Source organism: Eucyclogobius newberryi, unplaced genomic scaffold (assembly GCF_026437365.1).
Source record: "Eucyclogobius newberryi isolate DKJ021-1_F unplaced genomic scaffold, fEucNew1.0.hap1 SCAF_8, whole genome shotgun sequence".
Taxonomy (NCBI): domain Eukaryota; kingdom Metazoa; phylum Chordata; class Actinopteri; order Gobiiformes; family Gobiidae; genus Eucyclogobius; species Eucyclogobius newberryi.
Genome location: NW_027316500.1, coordinates 12,150,116 through 12,167,342, shown reverse-complemented (window position 1 = coordinate 12,167,342; position 17,227 = coordinate 12,150,116). Strand labels below are relative to the sequence as shown.

Here is a 17,227-nt window from a genome sequence, read left to right as displayed (position 1 = left end):
TGGCTGTCAAGAAAAACTGGAGGAAAAGGATGACTCAACAAGAAGGGAAGTTAAGAAGATCAGTGCAGCAAACGTAGATGGATCTCGCGCCAAATGGCTTGGAACGGAACAGAAGCGCTTAATGATGTGTAATGCATTATCATTTTTAATATGGGGATTGGATTTATGAATCTTACTCGAGCCAAATTCTTAAAGCAGTCACTCGAATCCTGCCCCGATTCTGTCATTTTGTGCCTTTAAACCAAAATATGTTGTAATTTTACATAATTTGACTCTTAGAGAAGGATTTGCCTGGTCCTTTTAGTCCCTGATAGGGCTGGGTATTGGTACCTCACGGTATAATATTTATCCCGGTACAGGGAACTTGATATGATACACGTCCTGATTCATGGATATCTGTTAAAACCGTTGTTAAAAGTTTACTAAAATGATGTTTCGATAAAGTAGAATAACAAAATGCATTAGAATTTCATGTCCCCAATATCAGAATACAACTTTTAAGTCACATTTTCAGCTCCAAATATTCAACCTTGATGCAGCAGTCTGTAAGTTCAGAAGTGTAGAATATTTATGTTGTTTAAAAGTATCACGATACGTATCTCTGTATCGATACACATATTGCCAAGAAGTTCGTCACGATATATAACGATGTCGATATATTGAGCACAGCCCTAGTCCCTGTGGTAGGTTGCTGTGGTATAGTAGGCTTCTTTATTGTAAGTTGATCAAGTTATCACAGCAAAATGATTATTTAAATTATTTACAACTAATTTAATAACTGAACATTGCTATTTGGACTTTGCACAGACTCTATAACAGAGAAAAGAGGTTTTAAGACTCAGACAAAGCAACTGTTACATCGAAAGGACACAGGAAATATGTACGTTTTGATGAAAAACATTATTTGTCCTTGCGCAAACAAGATGTCCTCGAGCGGCTTCTTTTTAGCTTCATCTGAGTTCAATTCAGTACAAATTCACTGGCCTATTCACAATCTAAACTACTAGATTAACCAAAAAAGCCCTATTGTTGTCGCTGTAGAAAAATCACCCTCTGCGTTCAACCCATCCTTCAATGTAACTGGGACCTGTCAGGAGCATTGCATTGCCTGGAATATTACACAGTGTGGCATTTCACTTCTATGTCTACGGAGCTGGTGAGGCCACTGGTCAGGTCTGCGGAGAGGCGAGCGAGCCAACAGTAAGACTCAGTGTGTTTCAACGTTTTTGCCACGTTTATCTGGCAATACGAACACCTGTAATTCTTTAAATGCAATATAGATGTTTAATGCTCCACTGTGGAACTATCCATAAGATCTCACGACAAGCAGGCGGTGGATCAGAAGCGTTGCACAGTGCACCTTTTACTGGATAACTCTTAATTGAGTCCTCTGTCAGTGACTCCTTGGTGAGATTGAATTTTGAGAATCAATTCCTTCACACTTTATTCAACAGGTGAGGCTTTGGCAGGGCGCCGTACTTCATTTCACATTTGACTGCAGCGGCGCACAGACGCTCACGGAGAGACGCACAAAGGCATCATCAGAGCTTCTTAAAATAATGCTTAACCACAAAACAAGTCGCTCTCATCTCCTACGATCCCACTCCCGCCAGCCTCTCCCCCTCTCTTCGTCTCCCTCTTTAGACTCGGCTGTCAATAACCAATTGTGTGGCGCCCCCTCCCACAGCCCTCGCCCTCCGCTCGCCTCTCTTTGTCCGCCATTGATCGCCGCGTGTTCAAACATTGTCGGGAAAACACAGGCTGTCACTTTTCCAGTTTGATGAAAAAGGGAGGCAGACAAACAGAAGATTTCTTAGAGAGGAGTTGACTTATACTTACAGCGGTGTTTCCCAACCAGGGGCACAGGGAGCTTTGGGGGCGCGTGAGGACTTACAGGGGGCACTTGGGATGGTTTAAGATTTTAAAAGAAATTAAACTTGTTTTTCTACTATATTTAACAACGTGCTACGGAACTGATTTTTGCCAGAGTTGAGGGGTACGTGCAGATAGTTTGACTGGATGTTTTAGTCCGTGCTTGGTCTAAACCTCGGACCTCAGACCTTGGTTTAGTTCTTGTTTCAAAAAAGATTGGTTTGGTTAAATCCTTAATCCGCACAGACTGAAAAGGCAATAATCTTTTCATGGGTTTCAGCTTCTATTGGCAACAGTTAAAATACTTTTCACCATTCAAATGATAGATTAGTCTGTTATAAATTGCTCATTGCTATGGCAACGGACCTAATTTCTCCCTTGGATCGCCCTGGTTCAAACCGGCTCTAGTCCAAGTGTACAATGAAAGGTTTGACACATTGCACTAACGCTTATGCCAACACAAAAATTTGACTGAAAATCTTTCATAGTTTTTCATTTGGATGACATTTATAATTGTACTTCCTGGTTGGACATGAGCAGCAGATGTAACATGGCTAGAGGTAATTTTCTATCTGTTACTTAGCAACAATATTGTAAACAAGGACCAAAGCAATTTTGATTTGTACAGTAGTTGATTTGACACCTTCATTTCCTTAAAGTGCATTTGACAGATTAGACCACGGGTGTTCAAACTTTTTTCACCAAGGGCCGCATTTTGAAACTTAAACGGGGCAGACGGCCACGAACAACTTGACAATGTCGAATTTGTTGACTGACAAAGTGAATCATTCGAAATTTTGCATTTGACGTAACTGCGATGAGCCTCCACACCTTTAATTAGACCTAAAACATTAATATTAGGTTGGTATAACATCAATATAACTACTTTTTGTTGTTTGGGCCGACATAGCAAGAAGCTGGAGGGCCAACAAAAATTGGTCTGAGGGCCGCATTTGGCCCCCGGGCCCAAGTTTGGACATGCCTGGATTAGACTATACATTCACCAAACATACTGAACATGATTATATTCACTGTAAGATTTTACTAATATTTCAAACAAGGGCCATATACATTAAAAAAATTGTTTTATTATTTGCATTATTATTTGTCAAATCATAATATCTGATTTATTTTGTTAAACCATCAGTTGTGTATAAATTCCCCCTGCATTTTGGATATAATGTCATTTATTGATGACATCACACAGGGACCAAACAAAGTAATGATTAGAAAAACATGAAACTTGTCATATTTACTTTAAATGACGGATTTAACTGTGGAATTTAGTGAATTGATGACATACAGCGAGGGATTCCTTTTAGAACTCTGCGTCACTTCCTGTTTTCTTCTCCTCACACTGCTGCTTGACTGAGGTGAAACTGTTTACTTCATCCACTATCCCACCAGACAAAGTAAGAATTAGAATAACTCATAAACATATGTGTTATTGGACGTGTTGCTTAGCGAGCTAGTTTTGAACCAGGTTTAGTCGTTCCAGAATAACTGATTTAGTGCAATTGGAAATGCCTATGTTGCAGTTTATTTTGTGTTTTGGCAGCAATTATCTGAACACCAAATATTGTCTTGAAAAGTTTCAGAATCACTCCATTAAAACTCTCTTTCACGACACCGATTAAACTGTGACTTCCCCAGACAGACTCGCTTCTCCTCGGCGATAATGGAGTTGTGGCGCTTAAAGTGGAACCTGTGTTTTTAGGCCAAAGCACGCAAACATCCATCAGACCTCAGCAGCCGGCAATTTGTGCAGAGTGGAGGCGCCTTAAAAACAAGAACGCGTCCTCTCCCATGCAGCTGTAGTGTTGTCTTTTATTACTGAAAATGACTGGCGGTTTGGAGCGGAGGCTTATGGCGGTGCTCTTTCTTCTAAAATCTCCACATGAGAGATGACAACCTATTGTTAGACAGTACACAGTCAGGCGTTTTTATTCATGTATGCTAAAGACAGTGCGCCGGACACAGTGGAAGTGACAGGCCGCTCTGTATGCAAGTGCAAATACTTCATTTAGATGAGGCTCAGACAGTGTGGAGTTGTTTTGGGAGGGCTGCTTTCAAACTACGATGGGTTTTAATAGAGTCGGCGACGTCAAACTCACTATTTCAGCACCGGGCAATGGAAGGTTTGCTGAGTGCGGGGAAAGCTTGTCGTTTTTAGAGGACAAATGTCATTATAAGGCTGGAGGATATGGCAATAAACTAATTTATTTACAGTGAAGTGCAAACTGTCTGAAGAAGCAGATGACTTTATTTACAACTTCAGGGGATATATAAAGGTATAAGAGCTTTCACACAGTCCTTATTCAGTCAGAGGAACCACACAGTCCCTCTTGCTCGTTTGTTGTTGTTCAGTGACAGTGGCTGAAAGTGGGCCTAACTTGCTTTAACATTAGAGCATTGAAATATTTGATTATAAGTAATACAAAAAACTACATAAATACAAAAGTATCATCCTTTTCCTTTAGATCGCTGTAAACCTGCTCTTAAAACTGTGTAGCACAAAAAGCTCAAACAAACAAGGGAATTAACAAAAAACATTATTCACAGTTATTCAGGTTTTTTGCAATAATTGTAGATCAAAAACGTTTGTTTAAGTCTGTGAATGAATGAAACATACATATTTCTCTATAAAGTGTTTTTTATAATGTTGTTGACTGAAAAGTACCTGACACTGAGCAGGAGATACAAAGTCACCAAAGTGTGGCCCAGTCCCTAGTTCTTACTGTGTGCAAACGTGCATCAAATGGGGTCTGGAACAAAGCAAAAAAGTACCTGAAACTGAAAAAGATTCCTATAATGCAAAAACCTGTACTAAATGGACCTAAATCATAATAAAGTCAAACATTGTGATCTGGCTCCTAGAAAACCGTGATATTGTTTTTTTAACTTCATTTTGGTAAACCATCACATACATATGGATCTATGAACTTTTACTGCGCACTTTTTAATGCAATGCTACATCAAGAAGTGCACAATATAATTTAAACTTGGATTATGAACTGCTGTGACTTGTTGCCTGGAAACTGAGTCTTATGTTCTCTTTCGACAAAGAAGGCAGAAATGCCACAAGACCTAGAAGTTCCCATAGAATCACTGTATTATTAATATCTTCCTCTGTTGAGTTCCAGAACAGCTGACTCTGGCTGTAGCATCTCCATAACCATCATGAAATAGAGTTGAAAATATTCTTTGTGTTTTAAAGGAACCATGATAATTGCGTTTTGTAGTCAGAAGAAAAGTTACAAAGCAGGTACTGAATCATTCAAGAGCTTTTGACAGATAAAAGCAGACAATGTCACATCAAACTGAGGAATATCCAATCTTGTTTTTTCTTATGTCTCCTGTCAGTGTCTTTCATTCATATCATTTCACTAGAAAGAAAAAGAGGAAAATGTTGTTTGGAAGTGCTGTTTGTACTTGGCAGCAAAGAAGATGAACAGATGTTTTAAGATCTAAGGCTTGTTCATGGTAAAACATATTAGTTTTGTCGGCCTTTAGTCGATTGGGTTTTAGTCGACCATTTGTAGTAGTTGTCTTATTAACGTAGAAGTGAGCGAGCAGAAGATGTGGGAGTGACTCATGAGTTTAATCTGCCTTTTCACACTGTCTCCTACTACTTTTTTCTATTTATAGCTGTTTTTTCATGACCTGAATCAGAAATGCTGAAAAGTTTTGGAAGCTTTTGCCACTGACCTCCCTTTTAGTCGACTCACAATCAGCAAGACATGTTTTTAGTCGACCAAGAATTTCTTCAGCTCTCAAACATGTTCAATACCAAGAAAGATCTGGACTCTAATCGGAAATCCATTCATAAGTTCAGTCATTTCATAAAATGCAAACACATTTACAGCATGTGTTGAATAATGGATGGAAAACAATGTGACCACTTACTGATCATCTTATCTTTTGCCTTAATTTGTTCATAGTTAATTATCAAACCATAACATATTGTGGTAACCAACATAATTAATAACACTTCACATATAAAATCCAAAACAAACTGTGCAGTCATCAGTTTTGCGTTGACATTTTTAGGCAATATTGCGTGCTTTAAGCGCTATTACATATGACACTTATGAAAACCTTAAACATGATTAACTCGTGTAATTATCAGCCCACTCTTCATATTTAGCAGCGCGGCGCCTGTGGGCGTGTTTAGTTCATCTCAGGGTCACAGCTTCTTGAATAAATGCAGTTAAGAAAACCCTCTGGAGGAGCAGCGACAGATGCAAAATGACTCTTCGACAAGGACTTGAACTGGGCCTGGAGCAGCTGTTGGCCCCAGAGCTCATCCTGTAACCGCAGCACCAAAACACACTCTGCCGCCACCTCTGGCTACAAGAGGAAATGCAACCACAATTCTTTCGGGAAATAAAGGCAAGAAAATTATTTAAAAGGCTTGTTTGTCTAGTATTTTGTTCTACCCATCCCGTTTTAGAGATTTGTCACTGATGAATGTCCTAATCCGCCTCACTGTTGTCTCACGGCTGTATCTGCTGCTTTCCACGTCACGAAAAGACCTTTTATAACAAAGACAGCGGTATTATTAAATTAAAACAAGAACTATTCCTGATTTTCATCAATAGCACACTATAGCAATCATTGTTTGACTGGTCGACTAATAAAAAAAGCAATCACTGACCAGCCAACTACTAAAATAATCGTTATTTGCTGCCCTTTCACCTTTAAATCCTGCTCTTCTTTGGCGCTTGCAGCTTTGGAGCGGCTGACTCTGTGAGGAAGAACAGGGGGGGTTAGAGGAGTGGAGTACTGCACTTTCCTAAAATAGATGATGGTATCTTCTTAAGTAGTTTCTCTTGTTCCCCAGTTGTAGAATAACAGATCAGTTCAGGCCCTGATACATTTTGAAAACTAAATGTTCTGTGCTCCTTGCCTGAAAGCAGCTCTGTCTTTGGTCTGTCCTCAGTGAATGCGTGAAAGAGATTTGAGACGCTTCTTGCAGTTATCGGGCCCTGAAACCAAAGCCAGAAAGCTGCTAAGAATATCAGGGAAAAGTTCAAATGTTTTAGTGATATTTTATTTACGCACTATGTATAAGCGTGAATATGAGATTTTGTCTTAGTGGATGGGTCATTTTAGGCAGCACGAGAACATTTTGTCCTAACATTGGTGCATTAAGTATAAGGTAGAGATCAACCAAAAAGATATATTATGTACTGGTATATGTTTGTGGCCGATGCTGATACCGATGTGTTGACTCCAGAGCAGCCAATAGCGATAAGCGCAGCTGTTTAGGCCGTTATGAATGCCAGATTTAGATCATTTTCTCAAAAATAAAGGATTTGAAATGACTACTAATATAATTACTGTCTATGCTTTTCACTACTCTGCTTAATCAAATTAAAACAAGAGTAAAACAATCTATGTTTTATGACTCACTCATAATGGAGTAGTGTGAATACATTTTGTGCTTTGCCATTGACGCGTTGAAGTGTGTTAAAATAAAGTATTCAAATAAAGCTCTCTTGTCTTTCCTTTAAGCAATTGGTGAACACAGATCTGAGCCTATGCTGGAGATTTTAGACCGATAGCCAAAAGTGCAAATATTGTTCCATCTCTAAGGATCACAGCAAGTTTGAAAAGATGAGGAATAAAAACACAACTAGAAGTGAGTGATATTGCCAAAAATGTATACCATGACATATTTCCGTAATGTAAAATATCTGCAAAATAAGACACAAAAGTGGAAAAATATCACCTTATAAACTTTTTATCAGCTCCTCGCATTTTCATATAAATTATATACTAGAACATCTTCAAAACAACATTCACAACATTATCTAAATTTCAATATATTGCCCACCTCTACACATGACTAAACCCACCTTTGTCCAGTCTCATCTCTTGTTGAATTTAGATTAAATTTACAAGCGCAACATGGTCTCGTCATCTGGAGGGTCAGAAGCATTAAGATTTTATAAGAACCTGACGAAACCGAGGGCGAATCTCTGCAGAACCTGACCGTAAATGTCGGGCACAAAATAGAGAGTGTACGGTGTGATTTATAAAGTATTCGGTATGCATTACGCTATATGGGGCAGATAATTCTTTATGGGCCACGGGCACTTTGTAAAACTATTATTACCTGTATAGTTCACCTGGATTTATGGCGCCACTGCAGCGACCAGATGTAGCCAATAAGAAGATGGCGGCATTGATAAAGTGTCACAAATTCGCTTGTCATTATTGAAGTACCGGTAACAAAGTCGAGGAGGCAGCGAGGTCAAGAAATACTATGTCCTTCCCGAGAGGAGTGGAGAGTCTGCGGGCTGCTGTGCCAACGGCGAAGTGTCAGATCGGAAATGTCACGAGATAATGTGCGATCAACGGGAGCGGGCCGGGGGAAGGTCAGCCGCTCTCCTCACCAGCTGAGAACCATGGACTCAGAAAGAACCACAGACTCTGCATTGACCAGATTAGTGGCAAAAAAACAGGGCAGGGGAAATGTCACTCTATACACTGTCTGTTTACTGTCAGCAACTTAAAGCGGCACCGCATTAGAGGTTTTCTACCTTCAGGCTTCTCTGCTGGCGGTTGTTTAGTCGCTGGGAAAGCTTAAGTGCCTATGACAGGTTGGACTACGTGTGTGACAAAGACACATTTAAAGACATATTCCTTTTTTGTTCAGGTATTCATCATTTTACATTTTGTTCATATTTAACCTCAATATTGATCTAAAACGCTTAATAATAGAAACAGATCCATTGACTTCCTGTTCAAAATTGCAAAGCTGGAAAATGGAAAATCCAGCCTCATCATCAGAGATATTTCTTTCTGGACGTGTTAAGCCCCGCCTCTTCATAGTGACGTTGCATCGCAGCAAACAGCAGATTTTCATTAACAGGTTTTTATTTTTTTAAAGTGGCTACATGACATTTGTTGGGTGCTAAAATGTGTCTACATCTGTGTCTACATTTTTCAAATAATCCTAACTAAGTACAAGGATGTGTGCGGGGATAGGGGGTAGGTGAGAACACACACAAAACAGGAATCAATCAAGTAAACTTTGAGTAAACTAATCATGAGGAAAGACTGTTGCAACAAAGTTAAAAGCTCATTAAAGTTGATTTTGCATATTTCTCCTTTTAGATAATTATATTTATGTTGTTGATATTTTTGTATGAATTATGTATTTAGTTATTTTTTACAGATTTGATCACAACTTCACATTGTTTTAGGTTTATATTTTTACTTCCTTCACACTCCATCACTGTTTCCTAGCATCATGTTTCACACTGGGCCAAAACTCCTTCAATGTCACAGAGATTGTTATTCGACAAATATACAATACACCTTTTCTTTGTTGAAATATTGTTGTTTCAAAAAAAAAAATGTTTCTTCCAAATTGAGTCCCCCGAGTGTAATGTCCCTAAAATGTTTTAAAACTCCAACTTCCTGTGATTTTCAACAGATTTAGCTTTTTTTCTTCACAAACATCATTGTTTTATTTGGCATTAGTGTTTCACTTTTTAATCTGTCATTGCTTGTGAACAGTAGCAAAAACCCACATTTTAAACTAATAGTCAATCATTATGAATTTAATGTGCTGCCAGGGCAAATTTTCATGTCAGTGAAATAATGAGCAGAAATAATACCTTTTTTTCAATCAAATATTACTTTTTGCGGTGGTAATTTAATATCTCAATTCAGGAGCGCTGGCTGACAAAATCGACTTAAAAATGAACCCGTGTTAATGCACAGAGCTGAAGTGTGCTGCTGACAGTTTTGTTTCCCAAGCCCCGCAGCGTTACACAGACACAAGACAGGCCGTCACACACACTCTCCTCCTGCAGGGGTTCCATGGCTTATTGATCCCCCAGGGACCAACTTGTCATTTTGCCTATTTCTTACTTCCTTGACAGTAAGGTCAAAGAGTTGTGCTTCAGGACAATAACTGCACAAGTGGGTCTTGACTTAAACTAAGGTGCTTTAAAAGGACATAGTTTTGATCGTGCCTTTTTTCTTTCCTTTCTTGCAGAGACGACAGACTACAGCGACACAGACACGCTCCCGGACACGTACCCGTCAGCACCAGCGGAGCCTCTTCCCGAATTCCTGCTGGAACCCGAAGATGCTTTCATTGTGAAAAACCGGCCCGTCCAAATGAGATGCAGGGCGTCGCCAGCCACGCAGATCTACTTCAAATGTAACGGCGAATGGGTCAATCAGAACGACCACGTGACCAGAGAGAGCGTGGATCAAGTCACAGGTACAACACGGTGAACTGACGCAAATATTTTTATTGTGTTGTTTAAGTTGTGGAAACATGGCCAGAAGTTCATCAAAGCTCAGTCTTTTATCTGTTCAATCAAATGCCATTACATTGTCTTTACATTTTTCTGCCAGCCAAAACTCTACGTAATGACTAAAAGGACTAAACCAGGTCTGAATCAGAAGTAAAACTAAATATAAACAGTATAAGTGAAGTTACCCTTAAAAACTATGCAAAATAGACTTTAACCTGTTACCACCCACCTATTTTCGCCCTGTGCACAATGGTTGGACATACCCAAATGGCATTGCTTATTAAAAGAGGATCTTATGTTCCACATGCAAGTGTGATGCATAATTAGAAAGCTTAGGCCTTCTAGTTTCTGCAGATGTGCACATGAACACTGTCAGGGCTTCAGAACTTACACTACAGAGGCCCAAACATAAACAAAACATCCTTTTTTAGTCTCGCCTGAATATTGTCAATTTGTAATGGTCCTGAGCATGACATACTTCATTGTGTGCATATGCTGTTCACTGTACATGATGTTTATCTTGTTGACAACAACTGTGTAAAGTTTCAGATCTCTAGGAACAGGCATTTTGGTGCTGTTGACCTTTTTGTATCAAAAAGTATATTCGGAACAAGTGATCCAAATATGTGCCAACTGTGCCAAACTGTTTTATTACAATTTTAGCTCCTCTATGATCATAAAACATACATTTTGATGTTTTGTAGGCCACTAATAGCAATTATAACCGCTAAAAAAAAAATATGTGAAAATGTGTAAATATGAGTTTACCCATGAATTTCCCATATAGAGGTTAAAAAAAAAAAAAAAATTATAATATTTTTATTTTATTTTTGTATTGGTATAATAATACATACATCTCACAAAATGCACGTCCAAAAGGCTAATAAAATCAGAAAACGTTATGCGCAAAATCCTGCCGAGAAATCTGGCTCTTTACAGCCTTCCCGGAGCCTTACGCACGTGAACAGGGAGAATTCTGTGTCAATAAACCCTTTGTCCCGCCTATCAGGAAAAAGGTCTCCTGACTGGCTAGAATAATATGTCACTCAAAGTCTCCTGCGTGCCTGCTAGCAGAAGCTAAGGGCTAAAAACAAAGATGGACGCGCGCTTCGGAAGCGCCGAATTTTTTTCCTCCGGAGGCTGTAGCAAACAAACCCGGTGACAGAAAAAATCGTGGATGGTCTCATTCTGTAGGAAACAGTCTAAGGAAGAGATCGATGTCAAACACTATCGTATAAGTCAAACAGGTCATTTGTTATGGACGGAGAAATGCGGCGGACAAGCGCATTCTCGTCCGGTGAGAAACGAAGAAAAGTTTGTTTACTTGACAATATCTTGAAATCGGATAACTTCAGGAAAAATACAAGTGGATATTGTTTTTCAATGATTCCTTACGGACAGACTGAGTACAAGGATGTACAGAATTAAAGCCGTTTCGTCCGTCATAAACAGCAAACAGGTAGGACATGCGTTTGTAAAAGTTGAGACTTTCTCACAAACTATTGGCAATTGCTTCTTGGGGCATATTATTCAATGTAAATCAATGACATATTCGTTTTGTTGAGAAAATAAGCTTTAAAATGATGTATGGCTTGCTGGTATTGACCACGGAAATAAAAGTGATGATGTAAGAGAATATTTGAGATATAGAAAATGTTCGCCGGCGGACAGGTGGGTGGTAACAGGTTTTAAACCATGTTATAATTGTTTCTCGAAGTTGTATTTAAAGTGATTCATGCGCGTTTGAGGAATCTTTATTGTGTTGCGTTCAAGATGCCATTGCTCCGGAAATTCTTGTTTTCCCAAACCCCTGATACACGCCCACTTTGCAGCAGCATATTGTGGCCATTTTGGTGACATTTTTTAGGGAATTTACTGCTTAGTGAATTCCAGCTATCCATAGGCAAGTCGTCAGTTTGGAATGGTCCAATGTGGATTTTTTTTTTTTTTTTAACAAATTTCCGATACTTGGCTGCTGCTGTGACCAATAACTGATATCTGCTGATAACAAAACTTAGATTTTCAAAGTTAAAAAAATAATAACAGAATGTATGTATATAAAAAAAAAAAACTTGTTGCATGATTGTGTAAACATGACTATATCTTTAGCCTATATTGCTCTTCTATTTCTATTTTCAATCATTAGTCTGTTCAAAAAGACAAATCTGATTCACTTAGACAAATTGGGAATGACACATGGACACACAGACTGGAATACTGCCCAAATATCGGCACCAAATATCTGACAACTTTTTGATATTGGTGAAAATTGGTCGATATCTGCATTATCCGGAAGTCAGCTGAGCCGTGTTTTTACAACAGTTTAAAAATATATTAATAAGTAATGTTCCACAGGTGTCATAGATTATAACTATGGCAACACAAAAGCATAAAATGTTCTTTAACCAGGTCTAATCACAATCTAAGGCAGGATTCACCCTGTTTGCAGTTATTGTTTCTGATTTACATTAAAGTTATGTCCTGACATATCGCTGTCCACACTCACGCATGTGTCACCTTGTTTTTCACACACATAAACATCCTCTTCAATTACAGACATCATTCCCCACTACATACTCCATTAGCTCCTATAGGGTTTTATGTCCATGTTAACTGCACTGGCCGACAGCCAATGCATTATTTATACCAGAGTGAAAAATATGCCCCACTAATCTCTCTCGCTCTCTCCCTCCCTCTCTGTCCCACACAGGGCTGGTGGTGCGAGAGGTGGACATTTCGGTGTCCAGGACTCAGGTGGAGGAGCTGTTCGGACTGGAGGATTACTGGTGCCAGTGTGTGGCATGGAGCTCGGCTGGCACCACCAAAAGCAACCGCGCCTATGTCCGCATTGCATGTAGGTGACAAAGTGTTTTCCCAAGAACCCATAAGAACCCAAAATTAAATCTACTATATTTGTTGTATTTAGAGACAATTCAATCAAAAACATCCTCACTTTGGTTTAATCATTATTCAGGACTACCTTATCCATTTATGACCTGCTTTAACCTAATTTTAGACCATTTAGAGCCCTAAATTAAGCCTCATAAAGTCTGGTTTTAGATGCTTGGAAAGCCACTTACGATATTATCTTGAACAGTAAGAGATGCCAGATTACTGGGAAATTAAAACACTATGTCACAGTGATACAAGTACTACAGTTTGAGAAACACTTATTTAGGCTCTACAAATGAAAAAACAGAGACAATATAAAAGGAGTTAGATAAAACTAGAGTATTCCTTTCTCAGCGTAGGAGCGTGTCCATGTCACTTTATGGGGGCATCCTGTACCTATTATGTTCAAACACAGCTGTAACAAGTGGTTTTGGGGGTTACTGTTACCTTTCTATCATCTGGAACCAATCTCCTTTGACCTCTGGGATGGTATTTCTCCCCACAAAACGGTTGCTTAATGGAAATCTTTTCTTTGGTTGGTTTTGTTTGATCATCTTTGTGGTTCCGTCTTTCAACATTACACTATATTCAAGAGTTTATTTGATGTGATATCCGTATTACCTGACAATAGCACGTGTAGGAATGTAACAAAAACAGAAATATTGTGACGTCGTATCATCAAAGGTTCCATCTTATCATGGGCTGTCGCGTTATATAAGATTACAAGCTCTTTTGCTTAAATGCATCGTTTTGTTGCCGCAAAAGAAACATAAGACACTACATAGACTATGATCGTTTGCTCCAACTTTTTTTGCAAAAAAACATGAAGTGAAATAACTGTACAGTGTGGATTTGTAACAGAGCCGTATCATTGCTTTTTTAAGTATATGGGAGTGAAGAGCGAAGAGAGACATTCGGAAAATGTATACGGCAAAAACACCCAACACTGAGGCAGGTTTGTCCAAAATGTTTTAAATAAATACCAATCATTAAACAATACTTAAACTAGTATGGCAACTAGATACTCATTTGAATAAGTCAAGATTCTGGAGAAAATGTGATTTCTTTGGTGATATCAAAGAAACTACATTACTTTTAAGTCGAAAAATGCATTATATAGTCCAAAAAGAAGGATTTTTATCACTGTGGTGTGGTATAGAAATTTGTATTCTGTATCAAGCCTTTTCTTTAGTATTAAAATCGATGAAAACACTACTAACAGGGGCAGCTGTTTCACTCACCCCTATAAATATATACAACATTAGGATTTGAAAGCCGCGCAGTCATGTCTTTTTACTTGTCACACATGTCAGCCAAAGTATATGTAAATTCCCAGCGCTCTGCAGCACTATGTTTGTGCCCCTGGTAATGCATGTTCTGTGGCATGAGTGACAGCCGATGTGTTTATGGGAGCACGCAGACGTACACAGGCTTTTAAGTGCTACCATTGTGTGATATGTGCTTCCATGGCAGCCAAAGTCACTGTGATAAACCATAAGCGCGTCATGAAGTTTATTTCTATTGAAATCGTAGTCACGCCAGAAATCAAATATACCACAATTAGTATGTAAATATTATTGCTTCATCATATGCCGGACGATACATAGTTCTGGTGGGAGGATATTATGTGTTTGATTGAAATACATTGAAATACAGTTATAGAAAAGATACATTAATCACATTACTAATATGGACAATCTACAGCAATGTATTTAAAAGTGCACTGTGTAACTTTGCTGATGCCACAAGCTTGTCTCTGTATGAATGTTATTGCTTTCCCTGTGTTTTTAAGTGTTTTTATTGCACAGAAATACTTGAAAAACGTTTTCTGACCTGTTCGTTTTCTGACCTGTTCGTTTTCTGACCTGTTCGCATCCCTGGCTTGTCTCCATTCAAACAAAAAAACTGTCCAAAAATATCTCATTTATATAATATATGAATGAGATATTTTTGGACAGTTTTTTTTATTATTTATTCATTCATTATTTCATTATTCATACGGTATTATTTTAACAAAACATTTACACAATTTTATTATTTTACATACATACATACAAGAAAGTACTATTACTTCAAACTAAATGTTATAAGTATAAGAGTAAAAGTATGGTGTCAGAAACTACTCCAAGAAGTCTTTGTCTTTAAAAAGTAGCTGCAGTAAATGTAACTGAAGAGTACACACATGCCGCCCTGTTACACCTGTTGTGTCGCTCGTCTTTCTCAAAACGCTGACTTGACTCTTATGTGTTTCTTATTTTAGATCTGAGGAAGAACTTTGAGCAGGAGCCGTTGGGGCGAGAGGTGCGCCTGGATCAGGAGGTTCTGCTGCAGTGTCGCCCCCCGGAGGGCATGCCAGCTGCCGAGGTACAGCCACGCCTTCTTAATTCCCTTATTACATCACCACCTCATACCATTACAAAGCTCTATGGGTGTTAAAGCAGATATTGGTGATCACAGGAGAGCTTTGATTTGTTTTTATTATGTTTTCTATAAATTAACTCTATTATACACTGACTTCAAGTAATTTCTAAAGCGCCGCCAAACACAAATTAGTCATATAGCGGCGCCGCCAAACACAAATTAGTCATATAGCGGCTGTGAAATGCAAATAAGGCATCATTCAAGCCTTTTGTAAAATCACCGCTGGTTCATGGTGCTTAATCAATTTACATGCTATTGTAAATGTTCCTATTTACCCCTTTTCTTTGTGTGTATTAATAGCATGCAAGGAATTAGCTACACAGGATGAAACGCCATCACCTTGAAAAATGGAGAAGGCGTTTGATGTAAACACAACCTTATTATTAGTCCAGACTTTCAAACTAACCTCATACATTTATGCTATACATGTTTCTTCTGCTATGTTTCTATTGGTCAGTTTATATTCTGTTTGCTTTCTGACGTGAATGTTCTTTTACATTGTATTCAACAAATCACTATGTCCAAATAAATCCTCTTGTAAATAAATGACTAGTAGTACCTAGTTTAAAGGTGCACCACGGATCTTTTGATGGTATTGCTTTGCTGAAATGCCCTACGCTATTGCATTAAATGTATCTATCTCCATGGAGACAAGCTGTGACTGGATCAAGTCACAGGTCAGATCTGTGGAGTTAAATAAATGCAAGATTGATGCTTTTAATGGCATACAATGAGACATTCCAGAAAAACACAACAAACATCTCCCTGAGTGCAATCAGGTGATGGACAGCCACTAGAAAAGTTAATGCACCTTTAAAATGTGTCAGTGTGTGGAACAAAGTGTGCATGTGCCTTTCAGAACTGCATTTTGTTGAGATTAAAGCAGTTATTACCAGGACCAATCCCGGACAAAATCAATTGTAAACCATATCTGAAAGTGTCCCAAACGGATGAGTGGGGAGGGTCAGCACGCAAGAATGTTTTTAACCGTTTTTTTGTCCCTACAGGTCGATTGGTTGAAGAATGAAGAAGTGATTGATCCGTCGCAGGACTCCAATTTCCTAATCACCATTGACCATGATCTGATTATCAAGCAGGCTCGTCTCTCGGACACAGCCAACTACACATGCGTGGCTCGCAACGTGGTCGCCAAACGCCGCAGCAGCACGGCAACGCTTATTGTATATGGTAATGTGTTTCACACAGTCCTACTTAACATTCAAGAGCTGCATTATCACTGATTGGGGCATTTGTGACTGTTTTTCTTTTTCTACAGTGAGTGGAGGCTGGTCATTGTGGACTGAGTGGTCAGAGTGTAATGCCCGTTGTGGCCAGGGGTGGCAGCGACGCACACGCAGTTGCACCAATCCAACGCCTCTCAATGGAGGAGCTTTCTGTGATGGTCCGCCAGTGCAGAGGGTCACCTGCACCACTCTGTGTCCGGGTAGGAGACATTAAAAATATCACAAGCTATTGTTCTTCCAGACATTACATACATATACCTTTAGTTAGTTATACTTGTAACTAGAGCATCTAGGGCTGCGTTTAAACCTGCAAAAACACCACATCAAAATTGGGACTAAACTTGGACATAACCCAAAACTAAATATGGACTAAGACCAAGACTAAAACAGGAACGAATAAAGTCTACATCATTATAGTATTACATAGAAAGAACGGCATAAACTCTGCAATTTTAACACTTCTACATGACATAGTTCAGAAATCTATAAAATCCCAAATTTGTCAATTAAAACAAC

The 17,227-nt window shown here is 38.8% G+C and overlaps 1 protein-coding gene across 1 annotated transcript in view; it reads left to right on the top strand.

Moving 5' to 3' along the window:
- The window catches only part of unc5b (unc-5 netrin receptor B), a 53,361-nt gene that overhangs the window by 21,273 nt on the left and 14,861 nt on the right, over window positions 1-17,227 (top strand). Inside the window, exons 2-6 of the mRNA XM_072436520.1 lie at window positions 9,887-10,117; window positions 12,865-13,008; window positions 15,307-15,410; window positions 16,475-16,655; window positions 16,744-16,911. Coding sequence (XP_072292621.1) covers window positions 10,012-10,117; window positions 12,865-13,008; window positions 15,307-15,410; window positions 16,475-16,655; window positions 16,744-16,911 — 703 coding nt within the window. The 5' untranslated portion in view covers window positions 9,887-10,011. The remainder of the gene's footprint in view (window positions 1-9,886; window positions 10,118-12,864; window positions 13,009-15,306; window positions 15,411-16,474; window positions 16,656-16,743; window positions 16,912-17,227) is intronic.